Below are 21,185 nucleotides of genomic sequence, written 5' to 3'. Positions count from 1 at the left end.
GATGAAACCAATCCTGAGTGAGTTATGTGCCATGTGTGTGAGGTTTGTGTGTTATTCTATGCATTACATTTGATATCTAGAACTTGCCCCGTGTGTTTGCAAAGCGAAATAGTAGTTTTATTCAGTCTTGAAAGTTATATAAGCGTTTCTTTGTTGAGCCATAGATATATTTTACCCGCCTAATTGTTATGTATCGTAGTTAATCCATTTGAGCCTGTAATCCTATTTCTTTGACAACCACATTACAAGCCTTACCCATTTGTTTGAATTAACCATCTATTTGAACCTTCTAAATCTCTCATGAGCACTTGAATTGTTATGAACTGTGTAAAAGTTAAAGTGTGAGGTGGTTAGTTTTGCTTTTGAGTGGAACTAATGAAATAAGGAGAAAGTTGCACTGTTTTGAAAAAGTAAGAGCCACTTGAATTGAAAAAGAAAGAAAAGGAAAAAATAGTTGTATTTCTGTGAAAAAAAATATTCCTTGATAAGTGGTTGTCACACCTCCTTTTTCCGCCCCGCGAGGGGTGAAGGAGTTTTTTCCAATTAAAGGACAATCGAAACGGGATTTGTTTATTTATTTCAGAGTCGCCACTTGGGAGATTTAGGGTGTCCCAAGTCACCAATTTAATCCCGAATCGAGGAAAAAAATGACTCTGTATTACAGTCCGCGAACCAGAAATCCGGATAAGGAATTCTGTTAACCCGGGAGAAGGTGTTAGGCATTCCTGAGTTCCGTGGTTCTAGCACGGTCGCTCAACTGTTATATTCGGCTTATTTATCTGATTTTATACAATTATGAGCTCATGTGCAAGTTTTAACTCTTTACCGCTTTTATTATTATATTTCAAAAGAATGTGAACATCGTTTAAAAACATGTCTTTGGATTGCGTCACATGAAATGCACCCGCAATCCGGAACACATTTTTATTCAATGTTTTGGGATTTGGATTTGGGTCGCATGAAATGCACACCCGAGTTTAAGAAGGTAAGATTATTAAAATGCGCGCCTAAAGCGATTAGCGTATTTATTATTTTTTGGGTAAGGCCGTGGAGTTCGCTAAGCGGCCGATCCCGAGTTCTAAGTAATTAACACATACATTTTATGAGGGCCCCACAATTGGTGCGTTTTATTGGGCGAGGCTTATCTCATTTACTTTTAAAGGACAATCCTAAGATGCCTACATTTTTCTCTATTAAATTTGTCTCTACAAAATGAAAGAGAAAATATCTTAATTTATTTACATGCTTGAGTTATTATAGTTGAGTTTCGAATATGATTCATAAAATCTGAAAATGATGTAAACAGGACGGTCCGTTGCCAATGCGGGCCCAGGCCCAACGTGTATGGCATAAAACTAGACCTGGGCCATCTTATTCACATGTTACTACCTAGTTACATTATACTAGGCATGTTTACAGTTTATCAAATTAAAAAAAAACTTAGCAATCTAATTTTAATTCTAGACCATCTACATACTGAAATTAACCAATAGTATTTAACTAAACAATATTCCTATAAGTTCAGGAATGATTTATTCGTTTGATGAACTAACATGCTTTTTAAAACATGGTAGTCATTCAATAATAACGAATTAACTAGACGGAGTTACTACACCATTTATTTATTTTTTAGTCAATATATAGATAGTTCGTCCGTTAAACTATCGTCAGATGTTCCACTATATATATTAAACAATTACATGATTCTGATTAGAGTAAGCTAAATAATTCATATTTACAAATAAAATTCAGAATATAATTAAAATAAATTTAGAACTTCAACTCTGCATTTTCGTATTCATGCTTCATGTTTCAGTTTACAGTAACCAGCGTGTCAGTTGTGTACCTGATATTGGAAGCAAAAGAAAAGGGAGATCAGCAGAAATTCAGTAGCATACAACAACAGCAACCCCAGCAACCAGTAATAACCAGCAACGAGAAACCAGTGACAGATTTTAAAATCAAGATAAAAATCCAGAAACACCGACAACAATCAACGGACAGAAGCCAAGGGAATCTTTTCAGATTTGAAAGACTAATTAATGTTCAACCCTTAATTTCTGAATCCGTATATCAGAATATTTAAATTGTATATCGGGTGTATACTACTCTCTCTTTTGATTTCCAAAATGTTTTTCTTTTTATTTTCTGAAGTCTTAATCTTTAGGAATTTTTTTCTCTCTCTTTAATATCCAACCCTTTTTTTATCTCTCCTTCTTCTTTTCTTTCTGTCCTCTTTTTTCTGTCTCTCAAAAATCTGATCAAGTCCCCTATTTATTACCATATTTCAGCATTTTTAAACATAAAACCCACTATCTTCTCACTCATCCCCTTTTAATCCCACTACCTAATGTTTTGTCCCCCACTACATTAAACAAATATATCAACCCTACCCCATTACATCTTGTCCCCCATGCTTAACATAAAAAATTATATTATTCCCCCACTAATTTATGTATTGTCCCCTATTATATTAAACAATTGTTCAAATGTTTAATTCCAAAAATACCCCTCCGACCTTACTGAAATTACAAATTTACCCCTGAACGTACTGCAAATTACCAAACTACCCCAATCAGCTATAACCAATTCACCTAATCAATTTCAACCAAAATACAACAAATATGACCAATTTCTAAACAATTTTCAACAAATAATCAACTTCTGCATAATAAACTTGCCAAATTAACAACATTCATGAATTACTAACAGAGTCAGATTCATATCAACAAACTCAACAAGACAAACATGTAGATTTAAATCACTAAACTCAACATCCGTTGAACTCAAACTAAATCAAACAACATCATAACAAAGAGGAATGATTCAAACTAAATAAAAAATTAAACCAAAACATAAATTCACAATAAATCACTGGATTAAAAATGAACTTCAAGCAAAAAAATAATAATATATGAACACGAATTAAATATAAATTAAACAACAAAGATGATGGATTTAAGCGATTAAACCAACACCCTTCTATATTAAAACTAAACAAGAACATAAAACAAACTGAAGAAATAATCGATCGAACTTCAACTTAAATCTAACAGTACTTTATTTAAACTAACAATTTCTCTATTAAAAATAAAAAATAACAAATCAAGAAACGATAAGCACGAACAAAAACAAGAATCAAACATTTACTGATTTCAGATCCGAGAATATAAAAAATAAAAAAATACAAAATAAAAAATACGGAAGAAATGAAACTTACACTAACTAATCGGAAATGAACAACGACGAGCTCGAACGGAAAACGGACCACTCGAACAAACAACCTCGACATACCGGATCTCGACAAACAATAAAACCCACCTTTCTTTTAACCTTGACGAACTCAAAACGACAAACGACGACCTCGACGGAAACGGACCTGAAGATCGACGAAGCAGTAGGTTGTTCGTACGCCCCCTGTGTGTGTGCGTTGAGCAGCAACCATGGTGAAAAAGAAAAGAAGATGAAGAAGCGACAGCTACAACAACCATGCTGCTGGTCGCAGATGAGGGGGGAGTTTCCGGCGTGGCTGGGGTTGACTTGGGTGGAAGACGAGGCTGGTTGTTCGACGAAGAGGATGAAAGGGACTGTGAGGAAGCAGCCATGAACGAGCTTGAGCTTGGGGTCATTTATGGTGCGATGAAGAAAGCCGAGGGGAGGTCGTTCATGGTGCGACGGTGGAGCTGCTGGTGTTCAGAAGAAGAAGAAGCAGCCATGGGACTGCTCGTTCATGGTGCGATGAAGAAGATGAAGCAGTAGCGACAGGGCTGGTCGTTTGGACGAAGACGAAGAAGTAGCAGCAGGTTGTCATGGCGATGAGGCGAAGACGAAGCAGTAGGTAGCTGCTTGTTCGACGACGTGTGGGTGTGTTGATATGTGTGTGTGTGTGAGGAAAAGCCATGGACGAGCTTGAGGGGGCAGCCATAGATGAGCTTGGAGAAAATGGAGAGGAAGAAAGAGGAGGGGGGCGGGTAGCTTTAGGTGTTAGGGTTTTTGGAGTGAAAAATGAAAAAAATGGGAAGATAGGGGTGTTGGGTCTTTGGGGTTATGGACTGGGTCGACCCGGGTTGGAATGGACCGGGTCGTAGGGGAAGGTTGGGTAGAGGTGTTTTGGGCCTGGGTTTAAAATTGAAGAAGAGCCCAATTCCGATTTTCTTTATATTTTTTGCTCTCTTTTCTTCTTTTATTTTTCTAAAACTAAATTCTAAATATCCTTAAATTATTGTATAAAACTAAATTAAGTTATAAAAGCGCAAATTAACTCCCAATAACAATTAACACACAATTAAGTAATAATTAAGCATGAAATTGTACAATTGGACATTAAATGCTAAAAAATGCAAAAGATGCCTATTTTTGTGATTTTCATTTTTTGTAAAACAAACTTAATTACCAACAATTGTAGGATTAAATCCTAAATGCAAATGCGACATATTTTTGTATTTTTTATTAATTTAACAAATAAACATGCGCAGACAAAAATACAAATAATTATACAAAAATACCACAAAAATTCAAAAATTGCACACCAAGGAAAAATCGTTTTATTTTGAATTTTTTGGGAGTAATTCTTTCATAGGGAAAAAATCATGTGCTTACAGTGGTGACTCTTGATGTAATTGTGTTTAAAGAAGTATGGGGTAATATATGTTGATGTGAAGGTGGAGTTTGGTTTGACATAAGTATGAAGTTTGAATGTTAAAGTATATGTATTAAAGTGCTTAGGGAGGTGTAGTCACTCTTATATCTAAATGTATCCTACCCGTCCCGCAGCCTACATTACAACCAAATAAAGTTCTACTTGATCCTAGACTGAATGAGCTCGATTAGTAGAGTAGTATACTACGACAAGCCTATGGTGCATCTTTTGTGGCATATAAACGTTATTTTTGAGAGTGAGTAAATTCTTTCTATCTTGAGTTCCTATTATTCTTAAATTTTATTGTGTGGAACTACTCTCTTTTGTTATGTGAGGGCACTTGATTCATGAAGAAAAGGTAATGGCATTGACCTCTATGTTAGAGTAAGTGGGTGAGTTGTGAATAATGCATGGTACTTGTAAGTCAAATCTTGAGGTAAAGATGTTAAGCTTTTTTGCTTAGTCTATTTTAAGTATTCTTGGTGTGATGAGTTAGGAGAATTTTTTAAAAATATCTTGTCCATATAAAATGTAATTTGATTACTCGAGGACGAGCAGTTAGTTTATACTTTTTTTTCTCTTTGATGGGCTTTTCGTAAAAACATATTCGAAAATTTTAAATAAAATTCTCATCTGATTGTGATTGTCACGTTGGGCACATTTTATTTCAACATATATCAGGTGGGCATTCACTGAACCAACTTCTGTTAACACACCAACACAATAAAGATGAACAAATATGTACGTAGCTAAATAAAACCAGTTTTTCTTTTTAGTTGGGGATAACATACTATATCAAAACTTTGGGTCCATTTTTGTAAGCTTTTGGACAGAATGAAACATAGTTTGTTCAAGATCTTATTCCTCCTTTCCTCTGTTTGAAGTTGAAATCAGAAGCATAAAGTTAAATTCATCCTTTCCCTCTCATTTCCTTAGGTCCAACGTATCCAATAAATTCAAATTAAAGAGAGGAAAAAAGAAGAAGGAAATGCCAAATTGAATATTTCAAGGTGGAATTTCGAATAGAATTTGGTTTGTTTATTTATTAATCCTCTGGTGGACCTCTCTTATTCAATCAATCAGCATCACAAGTACGCAAAAGAAGGATGTAATTTGAAATTTTGAGAGAGTAAAAATCTGACATTCTCTCCTACTTTTGTAATCTTTTAACTATGACGAATCGACGATGACTACATTCAGTGCCGGAGCCCCATTGAACCAAGGGATGTCAAGCGACACTCCTTGGCCAGAAAATTACACGACATTGCTAGATAAATTTTTTTATTTTATGTATATTTATTATACATTGACTCCCCTTAATTTTTCGATGTATCTAATTATTTGTATTTTGACACCCTTTAATGAAAATTATAGTTCCGCCACTAATTACGTTGGACTATGTTTCCCAAGACAGTTAAGGGTTGTAATGTAAGTTGTAAGTAGGTGATAATATTAGTCTATATTACCAAAAAAAATCTCTACGTGGACGTTTAAAATGCCAAACCCATTTTTCTAAAAAATGTTGTTGTTACAACTATTGTAATAATTCGAACTAAAGTTTTTTGGCCAGTCAAAAAAAACAAAAAGGCTAGGAAGGAATTATTCCACCATAATATTCTGGTATCAGCTTTTATTGTTTTAGGATTGCTCTATTTAGGGGTGTTCACGGTTCGGTTTGATCGGTTTTTGATTAAAACCAAAACCAAACCAATTTAATCGGTTTTTAAAATTTTAAAACCAAAACCAAATCAAATTAGTTTACCATAATAGAGCAATCGGTTTGGTTGTTATTGATTTGGTTCGATTTTTCGGTTCTTAGTAAGCTAATGATAAGTCGATAAATAATTTACTAAATTTATGTTTTTTAGATATTTCTTTCAGAACTGAAAGTTTATTTACTTGTTCATATGAAAAGAATGCACAAAAAATAATTTGCTTTCTCAAGCTTTAGCCACTGTAGTCCTGCAATTTGAGTTTGCTTTCTTTACTCTTGTGGTAAGTTTTTTTAACTCTTCTGTTAGGCAAAAGTATGTGTGGAGCGTTAGAGAATTAGAGTCTCTTAAGGAAAAGAAAATTGGCCGATTCCTATTTTTTTTGACCAAAATTCAAAATAACAATTAAATTGCATAAAATATCTAAAATTATTTAGAAAAAAATATTATAATGTATATAAATAATTATTAAATTTTGTATATAATTAATCGGTTTGATTCGGTTTATTTTTTAATTTTTTGTATTAGAACCAAAACCAAACCAAATATTATCTGTTTTTAAAATTTAAAACCAAAACCAATCCAAATCAAGAAAAATATCGATTTACTTAATCAGTTTGGTTTGGTTTTCGGTTTGGATCGGTTTTCCGTCAAACCGTGAACAAGCCTAGCTCTATTTAAATACGACTTTAGATTAATCGTGACATCATTTCGAATACCTTCACCAACCAACCAGTAAATTGATGATTCGAATTGTATGAAATGTAAAAAGAAAATTATATTGATTTCTCATGAGGTAGGAAAAAAAGGAAAATGATGTTTGAAGAGTTTTCGAGACAACAGAAAACAATTGCTTAGCGAGTAGTGACTATAGCTATAATTTCATTCCCTATGGCACTGGGGTCGTTCTCCGATGAGCTTTCAGTCCTGATGTCATCTTCTTCGTCATAATTCAGCTCCTATAAGTTTTTTTTAAAAAAAAAATCAATGTCAACAAAAGAAACAGAACATCCCTTGTAAACTTGACTCAATGCGCTAAAAATAATTAGATTTCAATCAAATAAATCAATCAATTGTGATTTGGTAAAATAATTGATGGTAAAATAATGTAGTACTTGCCTTAGGCTGATATCCATTCATCTTCTTTTCTTCTTCCTTCTCCCTCAGCGTTCGAATCGGAGAAATTTTCTGCTGCAATACCACCATAGTTAATTTGTCAATCAATCAATTTCGTCTCAATCTCAAATAGTCCATTATTTGGATTCTGTATATATGATGCACCATACTCATGTTCATTTTATTCCAATTAAAACATGCCAGCAGTTCTTTACATTATACACATCCTTACACAGCTTCAATAAGAAATTTCCTTATTCTCTTCAATATTCACTTTTTATGACCATCAAATTTTTAGATTTGTTTTTTATTTTGATTGCAAACACTGATTTGAAATTTTGTGCTTTTCATTATTGGTCAAACTAAAAGCAATCAGAAAAAAATAAATAGAGTTACCATGCAGGATAATCTGAGCTCTTTCAATCGGAAAAGGCGATCGACTTCAAGCTCAAGCTCTTTCTGCAGCTCTCCTCTGTTGAACAACTCTTTCATCTGCATATCCAGCATCAGATCCCTTTCTTTCAACATCTTCTCTGTCTTCTCTCTATCGATTCTCAGCCTCTCTAGCTTCTCACGAATGGCACTCAGCTCCTCAGCTAACGATGAATCGAATGGTACTTCCGCCTGAATGCAGAGTACTGGCTTTTCCCTTTTTGGATGGAGATTCTCTTTGTTTGAGTTTTGGGTAACTGAGATGTCGATCGATTGTTGAGGTTTAGGCTTGGGATGATTATTGGGAATTGCCGGAGTATTAGTATTCTTGGGCTGAAGGGGTTTCCGGCCACTTTTTGGGCGGTGGATCTGATTGTCCGGGAAAGGTGATGGTGGAGCTGTTGATGCCATTTTTCGAATTTGTTTTTTTCGAATTTGAAATGGTACAGGCGGACAACGGCTACTTATAAAAATTTGTGTTGCGGATTTTGAATGTGACACCAGATTCGTTTCAGATTAAATAATGTCATGGATTAACTTTACATAGCATGGCCCATTAGCTCAGTTGGTTAGAGCGTCGTGCTAATAACGCGAAGGTCGCAGGTTCAAGACCTGCATGGGCCATACTTTTGTCAACTTCCACTTACATTACTGGGTGCATTTTTGTATACGCTGGGAACGTACTAACTGCAGGTTTCATTCAAGATATGTCTTCTTATTCTTTTCTTTCCAAATACAAACTAAAACTACATTTTTATTAACTATGTGATGTGAAATGAGATTTACGACCTGTTTGGTCATAAATTTTGTCAAAATATATTTGGGTTATTTTGGCAAACACATGTTTGTTTATAAATTTTATTTAATTTTGGCAAATTCCCAAAAACCCAAACCCAAATTTGGCCCAAAATATCACTATTTTTTTTAAAAATTGCCCCAAACTTTTGTATTTTATAAAAAACCTACCATTTATTATTTTGTAATAATGCTGCTTCGTCTTCTCGGTCATCTGATAGTGTATTGATAATTTTGTACCAACTTTATTTATGTTCAGGATTATGGTTTGCGATAATATAATAAATGTTATTGATAAATGTATTATATTTATGATAGTACATGGGTGCACTAACTAAAAAAAGGAGGAAAAATATATTTAATGGGATTTAATCCATATACCTCTTGGACAATAACTCAACATTCAACCAAATGGACCATTCAATCTTCTTGGAGCATAGGTGCCAACAGTTAATATTATACCAATTTTAGAAAATATGTATATAATAATTTTATGGATAGACCATGGGTTCACGTGCCCCATAATCAAGCCTATAAATCCGCCCTTGTATAAGTCGTGTTTCATGTTTTTTCAAAAAAAAAAAAAAAAAGGTGAACTGTGTTTTAAAAATTTATGTCCTAACACATTTTCATCTTCAAACCAAACTTCACCCAAATCAAAATTTTCAAAATAAATTTAGGAATCTATGGTCAAACGCTAACTTAGTTTAAACAAGCATTTTGGAAAGTAATCTTCCCGTCGCCTACAGATAGTATTTCATTATTGCAAATACTCAAACAACTATTTGGCCATCAGATTTTGTAGACTGAAGTGAATACTAAAGAAAATTGATTGGAAAGTTTTCCAAAAAATAAAAATAAATTAATGTTAAAAAAACTGCAATATTTTTTCAAATGAAATACATGTCCAAACAAATTTTAAATTTCAAATATCATTTTTCAATTTAACTAAAAAATACTAAAAAAAATTTCAAAAATCACAATTTTTATGTCCTAACGCCTACTTAAGTAACATATGACTTTCCCCCTAAATCTTCAACTACTTTTTCGAAGTTTCACCAAAGCCAAAAGCATTTTTTTTGCTTTTTTTTTTCAAAGTTAGAGGGTTTGGCCAAGCTTTTAGAAGAAAAAATTAGTGCTTTTGAGTAGAAGCAGAAACAGTTTTGGAGAAGTGTCACGACCCGAATTTTTCACCATCGGAAGTCGTGATGGCGCCTACTAATGTGAGCTAGACAAGCCGACTGTTTGAGCAAATTACCCTTTTACCAATTTATATTCTTTAACAATTATAAAGTAGTAACGTGTAGACAGCGGAAATCACAAGAAACGGAAGAAATGCAATAAACTATCTGAAATATATATTTAATACAACTGTTTGAGCCTCGACCACCCAAAACTGGTGTCACAGTTTCACAGACGATCTAAGAATACTACATACAAAGTCTAAAAGATAAAAGGTACACTATTTCTGAACTAAGTAAATGAAACATGAGTAAAGGGATAGAGGGAGACGCCAGGGCCTGCGGGCGCCTGCAGGACTACCTTGGATCTCTGCGTAGACTGAAGGCAGCCACCCAATCTACGGTCCAAAAGTTGCTGCTCCGGGATCTGCACACAGTGCAGAGTGTAGTATCAGCACAACTGACCCCATATGCTGGTAAGTGCCTAGCCTAACCTCGGCGAAGTAGTGACGAGGCTAGGACCAAACTACCAAATAAACCTGTGTAATTTAACTATATACAACAGAAAAGAAGAACAATAATATACAGTCAAGTATGGGAGGGGTAACATGCTGCGGGGGAACTATCAATTTAGAATAGAAAGACAATAGGTAATTGAAAGAAACAACATATCTCAAACATCAACAAAGAATCAGAAGTCATAAGTGCACGGCATCACCCTTCGTGCTTTTACTCTCGTCCTCACCAAAGCAATCAAGTAATAAAAATGTGCACGGCATCACCTTTCGTGCTTTACACTCTTTCCTCACAAATCATACACGACATCACCCTTCGTGCGTTAACACTCTCTCACCAAAACAATACACGGCATCACCCTTCGTGCTTTAACACTCTTCCTCACCCAAACAACAACCACAAATAATAGGGATAGGAAACAAATGAAATTACAATAAGAATCTCAGTAAGGGAACAATAGTTCAACAATTAAGTCCCGACAAGGGAACAACATAAAAAGAAACATCAATATCCCGGCAAGAGAGATAACATCAAAAGCAACAATATCCCGGCAAGGGAGATAATATAATGATTCTCTTCTCTTTTTCACTTTTACTTCACAACTCACTTCAAAACTTGAGCCAATGCTCTAAAAGGTTCAATTACTGCTTATACTTTCATATTTCATTATACAACTTGAGCCAACGCTCCTCAAAGTTCAAATGTCATAATTACTTCCACAAACTTTGCCCAACAATAAAAATCATCACCAAAGCATGAATAATACAACGAAGTCATAATAATCACAATATAAGACTCACGTGCATGCTTGACACCAACGTATAGATACTCGTCACCATGCCTATACGTCGTACTCGATAAATAACACATAGCAAATAGGACTCGACTCCTAATCCCTCAAGCTAAAGTTAGACCAAACACTTACCTCGATGCCACGAACACAATTCAAGTCTTTACTATCGCTTTACCTCTTGATTCTACCACCAATTCGCTCGTATCTAGCCACAAGTTATTTAATTACATCAATAAATGCTAAATGAATCAATTCTAATGCATGAAAATGAGTTTTCTAAAGTATTACCCAAAAAGTCAAAAATCACCCCCGGGCCCACATGGTCAAAACCCGAGGTTCGAACCAAAATCCGACTACCCATTCCCCCACGAACTCAAATATATAATTTGTTTTGAAATCGGACCCCAAATCGAGGTCCAAACCCCCAATTTTTGAAAAACCTAGGTTCTACCATAAACACCCAATTTCCCTCATGAAAATCATTGATTTTGAGTTGAAATCATGTGAAAAGATGTTAATGATTGAAGAAAATGAGTTAAAATTAACTTACAATCGATTTGGAAGAAGAGTTGCCTTTGAAAAATCGCCGAAGAGTGTTTTGGTTTTGAAAGAGTGTGAAAAATGGTTGAAATGCATCTAAGTTATGAATATACAGGTCTCTGATGTTGCAATTCCGATCGGGGTTCGCAATTGCGAACCCTTCAGAATTATGAGATTCCACATTTGCAAAAAAAAAATATCGCATTTGTGATCACCCCTTATTTCTGAGGGGTTCGCATTTGCGAAGCAGACGTCGCATTTGCGACGGGGCCTTCCGCATTTGTGAGCCAAATGGTCGCATTTGCGATCAGGCCTGCCCAGGACTTTGTTCGCATTTGCAATGGAATTCTCGCATTTGCGAGCCAGGCTTCGCAAATGCGAAGCTTGCAGGCCTGCAATGCAATAGCTGAAATCTGCAATTTCTCAAGTCCAAAATCCACCCCGTGGCCTATCCAAAACTCACCCGAGCCCTCGGGGTTCCAAACCAAACATGCACACCAACCTAAAAACATCATACGTACTCGCTCGTGCATTCAAATCACTAAAATAACATCAACAACTATGAATTTAGCATCAAAATTATGAAATTACTTAAGAACATGAAATTTTCTAATTTTCTCAAATAAGGTCCGATTCACGTCGTTTCAAATCCGTTTCTTACCAAATTTGACAGACTTATCTTAAATTACATATACGACTTGTATCGGGCACAAGAACCAAAATACGGGCCCGATACCATCAAGTTTTAAACACATTCATTTCCAAAACTCATAAATAATTCCAAAAATAATTTTCTTTAAAAAATTTATTTCTCGGGCTTGGGACCTCGGAATTCGATTCCGGGCATATGCCCAAGTCCCATATTTTTCGGGTCCGAATCCGTTTACCCAAAATATTGATCGAAGTCAACTTAAATTCATTTTAATGTCGAAATTCATCATTTTTCATAGATTTTCACATAATGGCTTTCCGGCTACGCGTTCCGACTATGCACGCAAATTAAGGTGATACCGAAAGAGATTTAAGGCCTCGGAATGCAGAATTTACTTTTAAAACAAGTGATGATTACATCCTCCACCTTTAAAATAATCGTTCGTCCTCGAACGGACAGAAGAAGGAAGTACCTGGGTCGGGGAAAAGATGGGGATAACGGCTCCGTATATTGGACTCAGACTCCCAGGTCGATGCCTTAGCAGGCTGATCTCTCCACGGAACACGAACAGAAGGAAAACTCTTAGATCTCAAGTGACAAACCTGCCGGTCTAGAATAGCTACCGGCTCCTCCCATAAGACAAGTGTTGACACCCAATTTTGACCCTCATTTCTTCCAAATTATTTCTTTAAACTTCTAATATCACTAATAATATAAGGTAGTTGTTCTACTATTTATTTTAATACAAACCATGCCTATTTGCTATTATTATTAAAACTCTTACTATACTTATTATTATTATTATTATTATTATTATTATTATTATTCACTTTTTCATTCATTTTTATCGTCCTTTTGAGAAAAAGCATATCATTTTCCTTTTTTTAGTTAAATAGTAATATTCCTTAATCCAACGTTTTATAAATATTTGTTCCAAGAGCATTATAATTTTATACTTATCAATTAGTGTAATGGAAATTTTATATGTTAATAATATATAGTATTTTTTAATATGATTATTAAAATATTTTATTAAAGTTAGAAGCCCAAAGAAAATGTAGGAAAAATGAAAGGCCAAATTTCAGTCACTCTGAATAGCCCAAGAACAAGCCCAAGTCGGCAGCCCAAAATCTTCTACTACCCCAACAGTAGAACACTCTAGAATCCCTTCTCTCTACCAAACAACCGCTTATTTTCTCCCTTTTTCTTTTCTTCACAAAACTTCAGTGTTGCTCAGCCATGGCAGGCTTGCCATTTTGAAGCAAGAAGCCCTGCCCTCCATTTAATTTCTCTGCAGTACCAACGTTCAATTTTCAAATGGTTTAGTATCCTTGACTCAATTTCAAAATCACGGCCCAAATCAAGAACCCTAGATTTTCACCTATAAAAACCAGCACTTGGAGTCCATCTAGACATGTTTTTGGAGTCGCCCCCTTTACCCTAAAAAATTGATGATTGTTAGCCGCCCTTTCACTCAAAAAACCAGAAGCTGGAGCTGCCTACTTTCACCCCACATTTGAGAGGCTTTTTTTGGCTGCCTCTCCTCCCTAAAGCACTTATGCCCTATTGTTTTTTCTCTTTCCCAAAAACTGATCTTCTTCGAGTTCTTTCTTTGTCTCTGTTTGGCTTCGACAATAGTAGATAAATTCTTTCGTTGCTTTCTAGTAGAACTTAAGGTCGCGCGGCGGACCCAAGATCCTCGCCCTCAGTTCACTGCTCTAAAGCAGGTCAATACTTTCTCCTTTTCACTATTCTAGATGATAAAATGTGACTAACTAGTAGGCTATATTTTATTTCTTATGATGGCGAGACAATATAGTGTGGTATTTGGCTTATTGTGTTTTGTTTGATTATTGAATAAATGTTTCCATGTGTGAAAGTTTCATTAGAAACATAACAAGAATAGATATCATGCTCGTAGGATCGAATACTCCCTTTGACTTAAGTCACATATTTGAATTTTGTCCAGTATGTTATGTTCTAGATATATTAAGAGGAAAAGATCTTTTTTTTATTTTAATTTTTGAAATCACGCCTTAGAAATCATGTTTCAGGCTTCTCAAAAATTGGAAGGACGGTTAAGTAAGAATGAGAGGTTTGAAGTTATAAGTCAGATATACATGTATTAAGTTAGTTCTTGACTGCTTAGAATCATGTTCATAGGATATTCCATAGACAGTCTATTAGCTCTTGCATATTTTAAGATTAATAACTGTTTTCTTTCTTGAATGTTGTATAAAAGAAGTTTATTCTACTGAAATGTTGACATACATGTATTAAGTTTATTCTATAGATCCTGTTAATAGGTTTAGATATTCTAGTCATTCTAAATGATCTGGAAAGCATATCTCTGACCATTCATCTGAGCCCTATTGAATAACCGTCAACACTTTGGACTATTATTTACACAAGGAGCAAAATTTATTTAATTTAGAGCACAACAGTAACTAGTTTCTGCTAGCAAAGGCTAGGCGTTTTATATTCATGGGTACAACGAAGTGTGAAGGGAGAGACTTGCTAAGGAAGAGACTTGTTGAATTCGTTTGCTACAAAGTTCCTGCCTGATAAAGTTAGAACATTGTGTTCTTTTGAAAACCAACAATTAAAATCAAAGTTGAGTATAAGTTTATGTTTCTTATGGCATAAACTTAAGATTTCTTTATATAAAAAGTACTAATTCTAAGAGGCTTCAAGTTCTGTCTAAATATCATATAATATTTGAATGTGCTTTTGTATCAGAAGGCATACTTTTATCTTTTCTTACTATCATTAGACTAAAATATGCATTTCAGTTTATGTAGTAAATTTTGTTGCCACTAATTGATGAAACCTTAAATAAAGAAATAGTGCTTAACTTAAGAATCCATTTGCACTTCGTTTGTTTTGGTTTTCGTTTGTCTTTATTTTTTTTATGCACGCTGTAGAATCAAATTCCACTTCTAATTCTTGTTTTGTTTCTCTTTGTTTTTTTGTGCATATGTGCTTAGAGCAAAATATGGAATATTAATGCAAGACTCTCCATTCCCGAGCATGTAGTCATCATGTCTCAACTTCTAAAGTCACCAGATAGCAAGAAAAACAAGCGGAACGCTTGGGGACGCCTATGACGTCTTTACTCTTCTTTTCTTTCTGTCATTCATGATTATTTTGTGTCATTTATTTATTTGTCTCAGTTTGGGGACTGTATAATCATACCCATATCTGAGACTAAAAAGGATATTATTTGACATTCAAAATTTTTTACTCTAATGGTTAGCAAAGTACTTATAGAGCAGAGCATCAATGTTATGGACTCCTAAAAAATCAGTAACACTCCCTATCTTAGTAGTTTTTTATTTTATTTTAAATTTAATAAACTAAAGTTGTTATCAAACTAGAATTTTTGAGTCCAAATGACTTTAGTTAAGAATTTATTTTATCAGAAAGTCGTCTATTGAAATAAGGTAAACTTCAACTATTTTGAGTTTCAACCAAGGTTTATAAATATTTTCAAAGAAAAGGTTTTTCATCAAATCATTTCAAAGGCATTATGCCCTATTTTATTATTTTTGGCTCAAATGAAACTCTTTGAACTTATCTTAGTGTTTTCAAACTTTAAATCAAATTGCAAAATTTTACTAATGGAAAGCATCTACTAATCTAGTTGTACTCATGTAGTAATTAGGCAAACCTATATTTACTTATTTTTGAATGAGCACTTATTTTAATTTTTTAGTACTTTTTTTAATTAACCTAAGTTTGGCTGGTTAACTATTTTTAACGGATCTTAAAAAGTGCCTTACCCCTTCCTTTTGAGATAATTAGAACCATTACTTAGATCTTAAGGTTAAGTAGACCATAAAATAGAATTAACTTTAAGCATTACTTAGTTAAAATTGATGTCCTAATTCACCGTTAAAATAATTAGGTGGCGACTCTCTTAATTAATTAAACCTTCAGAATTACCAATATGTTATACTCTAGTTTGACCCGTGTTAAAATGGAGTATAACAACAAGTCCTTATCCAACTGGACAGTGCTGAAATCTAACACGTGGGATGGATCGCCGTGATATTTCCGAAGCATACACACATGAAACACTAGATGCACGGCTAATAAGCTCGGCGGCAACGTAAGTCTTTAAGCCACCTCTCCCACTCGATCAAGAATCTCAAACGGGCCAATGAACCTAGGGCTAAGCTTGCCCTTCTTCCCAAATTTCATCACGCCCTTCATAGGCGACACCAAAAGCAATACCCGCTCACCAAAAATACTTGTAGAAAGGCGCTTTTGAGAAAAAACACTCCTCAAAATAAGATAATTTTTGAAGCTTGGCCAAACTGGCTATAAATATCACAATAAAATTCAGCATAAGCAAGGGGTGAGAGATTAAACGTTTTCCATGGGAAGAGATGACTGAAACCTTACAAGGGATTTCACTTAGTAAATTCATTACTTTGATATGACGTCTGTTGGTATCTTTTATTCAGAGATATCATAGTAGTAAAAAAGGTAGTCAAGTCCGCTACCTAACTTAGATAAAGTACCCCTTATAGTACCACGATATTTGGATAGGATATAAAGCTTATTTTATTTCTAAATAGTAGATTTATAACACTATTCTACCTCCTCAAAGACAAAACACTCGTGGCATACACTTGGTCTTTTAGCTCGCGGTGCTTACACCTCTCGTTTATCGGAACACCAACCCAATCTTGAAAGTTGACGTGGGTTTGGGGAATGAAAAAAGAAGAACATCTTCTTTAATACTAGAAATGGAAATATAGGACCCTTCTTCACTCATGCTTGTCATCTACTTGTGAATACCGTCCAGTCACAACGGCTTTTCAATCGTTGTGCACTAGCTTGTAGTTTAGGGGTATAGTAGGGGTTCCCCTCTCTCAAACTTTTTTATAATATAAGCTAAGCTTTTTGGAACTCTAGTTTTGGAATTTTTCCCAACCAACCATCGAAGGTTGGAGAAAGAGATAGAAAGTTGACTAGAGTATGAGGCAGGGGGGTTATGTAAATCTATTCCAATCGAGGTGATAGCTCGACTTGGCTTGCATACCTTATTTGAGATTACTAAGGCAGGCAACAGACTCTGTCATTAGTTAAGGGAAGAAGGATAAAAGAAAGTTCACTCGATAAATTACTATGATGTGTTGTAAGCTTATGCCGGTCAAAATAGAATACCAGGTCGGAACTTTCTTTCTTGCGATTTTCGATATTACAATGGCAAGTCGAGATTGCAATCCCTATCGAGTGGGGAAGGAATGAGTAATGGGTCGGGGAATCAAGCATCGACCCTCTTGGATCCTATAGGAGCAGAAGTAGGTAAGTTAGTATCGATCTAGTAGTATGTAGTCCTGAATAAGTATGTTTCGATGGTTATTCCATAAGTGGTCTTTCAGGCCCTGCGTTCAAAGGTTGGGTTCTCTGTGGGGGGTCGATCCTTATTTCATAGTAGGGCAAAAGTTGGATTTTCAGTTGTAGTTTTTAATTTGGGGTGCTAATAGTCTTATAGTTGCTTCATAGTCCTTCCTTTTACGTATTACAATTCAGGTGCTTTTTATGTTGCCATTTGCAAAAAACATACTTAATGAACAAATAAGGGATAGGCAAACATTTACTTATTTTAGACAGCCTGGACCATCGATTTTATCTTTAACAGAGGAACAACTACCTAAGGCTTAAAATGACATAGAATAAGTGGAATCTCATGCAAAATTGTGAGGAGGTGGTTAACCGAGTTCTCTCAAAACCGGGAGAACTCTCACTTAAGTACAACATCAACTAAATATTATCCACAGGCACAATTAATGTTACAATAATATTCATCATAAGTAAGGGATGAGATATTAAGCCTTTTGCATGGGAAGAGGCCTTACAAGGTATTCCACTTAATAGATTCATTACTTCGATATGACTACTGCGTGTACCTTCTATTTAGAGATATTATAGGATTAAAAAAGTTAGTCAAGTCCTCTACCTAACTTCGATAAAGTACCCCTTATCGCACCACGATATTTGGATAGGATATAGTTTATTTTATTTCTAAAATAGTAGATTTATAATAACACTCTACCTCCTCAAAGACAAATCACTCGATACATACACTTGGTCTTTTACTTTACATAGATTTCAACCCACTTGAAAGAAGGAAAGACTACAAAAAGTAAGTACGAATTTGAGGTTCTCAACATTACTTGGAATTCAAGATATATTTCACCATCAATTTGTATGCACTTCTTATTCAAGCGAGAACTCTTAATCGGTTATGTTTACCCTTAAAACGGATAACAATTAAATTTGTATGTAATTTTAAGGATATGTGGATAGATTCAACATAAATAATCAAGCTATTAGATAAACGAATTAATGGCAGAATGAATAATCAAATCAATCATAATGTTAAGGCCCAACTTGAACTTAGGTTGAACATTAGTTTTCTCTTGATTGGACCTTTGGTTCCAAGCCAATAGTAAATGAAGAATAAACAGTAAAGTAATAGCTTTTCTATAGCTAGAGAACAGAAAATATAAAATTATGTTGTCTTGATTTATGTGTTACAATGTGTGTTATCAAATAAAAACTTTTCCTTTATATAGTAGAGAGTTTAATCTCTAGTACAAGTCTAAAAAAGGTAAAAATCTCCCCTTTCTCATTAATTAATGATCCGTAACCGGCATCGAGCGAGATTCGCACCGTGATATCCAGTTATGTACGGATATCACGACCCTACGTTAGTCGTGCATAACTATTTGCTATATTTCTGAGGTTCAAGAGCTCATTTCGGATCCGAGGAGCATCACTTTATCACGGCCGACAATGATCCCATTATTCATCTTTCATGGGTCTCGATTTCATCCTCGTATGTTTGTGCCCTTCTTACATCTTCTTCACCGGTAAATCGAGTAGGCATTACCCCCAATTTTATCCGTATATAGATAGTCCCCTCATTTTTCAGAGAGCTGGTTCGCCGGGTTGATGGAAAATGAATAAGTGAGCCCCGATTTCTTCCCTCACACGTTGTAGCTGAGATGTTGGGTATGTTGAAAATGTCCCATCAGTCATGTCGTTCTGACTTCGGACACGTGTCGGTCATCGGCTGGCTATCTTTTAATGTGAAACATCACGCATTGATTGCATTCTACTCTTTAAAAGCTTCAACCCACTTCACATCCTCTACTTTCCGATCCTAGCTTTTACCTTCGAACTTTCTAACGGCTTTTAACTTTTTCAAATCTTCATACATTGCTTTTCGAACCTTCATATCTTCATCTAACCTTCACATATTTTCTTGGATTTCCAACCTAGAACTTCATATCTTCATTTCTAACCTTCATACGCCTTCTTCAATTCTTCATATATTTCCCAGATTCACGATGGCTAAAACTTCCAAGTCTGTACCACAACAAGCGGCCCCCTCGTCGAGGTGACCATCCCCGAGGTGGCTCCCGAGTCTCCTATGAAGAGCTTTATACTCGGGGGTTGCTCTACCAAGGATGATTTCAAAGTCGAGAAGGCCTCCGTCAAACAAGATCGAGGCGATAGAGTATGGAGATACATATGCTTCGTTACTGAAGATACCCTTCCTATAGTCCGAGAGGATTGTAATTGGGAAGGTAAAGACGTAGTCGTCCCTAGGTCCAATAACGAAATTACTGTCCACATGGAGGGGTATTTAAGTGTTTAAACTTACCCCTTTATGCTGGGCCCGATAGATCCAGTAATCCTAGCTTTTTGTAAGAGGTACAAGGTGTGTCTTGGGCAAATCCACCCCTCCCTCTAGAGGATCGTGATCCTCTTACGCCACTATGAACAACACCGAATCTCCTTGGTTCACCCTCGATCACCTACTATGTATGTACAATCCCTAAATTTTTAGGGGGGACTAATTCGCCGAGCGAGAAAGGCTCTTTTCTTGGTCATCGACGAGGATTGAGATCGAGGCTAGCAAGGGCATTTTATTCGGGTAAAAATTGAAGACCTGATCCCTCCCGAGTTCTTGCCGTTTCCCGAGAAGTGGAATTCATATCATAAGTGTAGTCTTTCCTTAAGTGTCAGTTTCCCTTTGTTTCTTCTCTCATTGCCAGTATTTATGGTCGTGCAACTTTTTCCCTAGTTCCTAATGCAATACCCGACTCAAGGAGTGAATCGAAGGGATCTACAAGCAGATGCCATACTCTGAGCGCACGTGGCGCAAACTTTCGATGGGCAAATGAGAGGCCCGTTCTCATGGTAAGGCTTTCCCCTGAATAGTTATTATTACGTCCCAAACTTGCATAATGCTAACTTTTTCTCTTCTTTTATAGGTCTGACCAAGACCACCGAACTTAGGCTGCTGGACGGGGACGAGGATACGTCATTACCTGTAGAGCCCTCCGTTTTGGGGAAGCCTGGGATTGTCGTGGAGGAGGAGAAGAAGAGGAAAAGAAAGTCCTCAGGTTCCCCGGATCCTGAGGCAAAGAGAAAATAGAGGGCAGCCGCCAGGGTTCAGAAGCCCAAGAAGAATACTAACTCCAGGGTACCCGAACTCTGACTTCCTTTATCGACTCAGGGATGAGCACGAAGAAGACTGTTGATACCCAATTTTCTCTCATATATTTTAAAATGCATATATACTTTCAAAATAGTACATGAGCATCAACCAGTATTTTTCCATAATTTTTCTGTAATTTTAAAGAGGATTTTAATTAATTTGTTCTAGTATTTTATTATATAAATAATTACCAATTGCATTACAAACGATTTTATGATAATTTTATTAGCTTAATTTTATCATTTATATTTATACTGAGCTTTGATTATTTTGCAAATAGCCATA

The 21,185-nt window shown here is 35.4% G+C and overlaps 1 protein-coding gene, 1 long non-coding RNA gene and 1 other non-coding gene across 4 annotated transcripts; 2 read left to right on the top strand and 1 right to left on the bottom strand.

Annotated features, from left to right (window-relative positions):
- Positions 1-7,115: 7,115 nt before the first annotated feature.
- Positions 7,116-8,324, bottom strand: LOC104238884 (high mobility group B protein 6). 2 transcript variants are annotated; one of them, XM_009793381.2, is made up of 3 exons: positions 7,864-8,324; positions 7,471-7,542; positions 7,116-7,310 (listed from the first exon to the last, which is right to left on the bottom strand). In XM_009793381.2, exons 1-3 carry the CDS (start codon positions 8,308-8,310, stop codon positions 7,206-7,208), a joined length of 624 nt encoding a protein of 207 aa, XP_009791683.1. In that variant the 5' UTR covers positions 8,311-8,324; the 3' UTR covers positions 7,116-7,205. The 2 variants fall into 2 exon arrangements, with proteins under 2 accessions (XP_009791683.1, XP_009791684.1); XM_009793382.2 differs by having other exon boundaries at positions 7,471-7,539; positions 7,864-8,323.
- A 125-nt stretch (positions 8,325-8,449) lies between these two features.
- On the top strand, positions 8,450-8,523 carry TRNAI-AAU (transfer RNA isoleucine (anticodon AAU)). The gene has a single exon. It is a non-coding gene; the product is annotated as a tRNA-Ile (tRNA).
- Positions 8,524-13,552: 5,029 nt separating this feature from the next.
- LOC104238883 (uncharacterized) lies at positions 13,553-15,709 on the top strand. The gene is made up of 2 exons (XR_713981.2): positions 13,553-14,103; positions 15,364-15,709. It is a non-coding gene; the product is annotated as an uncharacterized lncRNA (long non-coding RNA).
- Positions 15,710-21,185: the final 5,476 nt, after the last annotated feature.

This window comes from Nicotiana sylvestris, chromosome 7 (assembly GCF_000393655.2).
Source record: "Nicotiana sylvestris chromosome 7, ASM39365v2, whole genome shotgun sequence".
NCBI lineage: Eukaryota > Viridiplantae > Streptophyta > Magnoliopsida > Solanales > Solanaceae > Nicotiana > Nicotiana sylvestris.
This window is presented reverse-complemented; position numbering and strand designations above follow the sequence as displayed.

Excerpts from the sequence above, each read along its gene's own strand:
- LOC104238884 (XM_009793381.2), bottom strand. The coding sequence starts at position 8,310 with ATGGCATCAACAGCTCCACCATCACCTTTCCCGGACAATCAGATCCAC. Across the intron at positions 7,543-7,863 it reads AGCTCAGATTATCCTGCATG|CAGAAAATTTCTCCGATTCG; the intron begins GTAACTCTATTT and ends GTGGTATTGCAG. Across the intron at positions 7,311-7,470 it reads TGAATGGATATCAGCCTAAG|GAGCTGAATTATGACGAAGA; the intron begins GCAAGTACTACA and ends AAAAACTTATAG.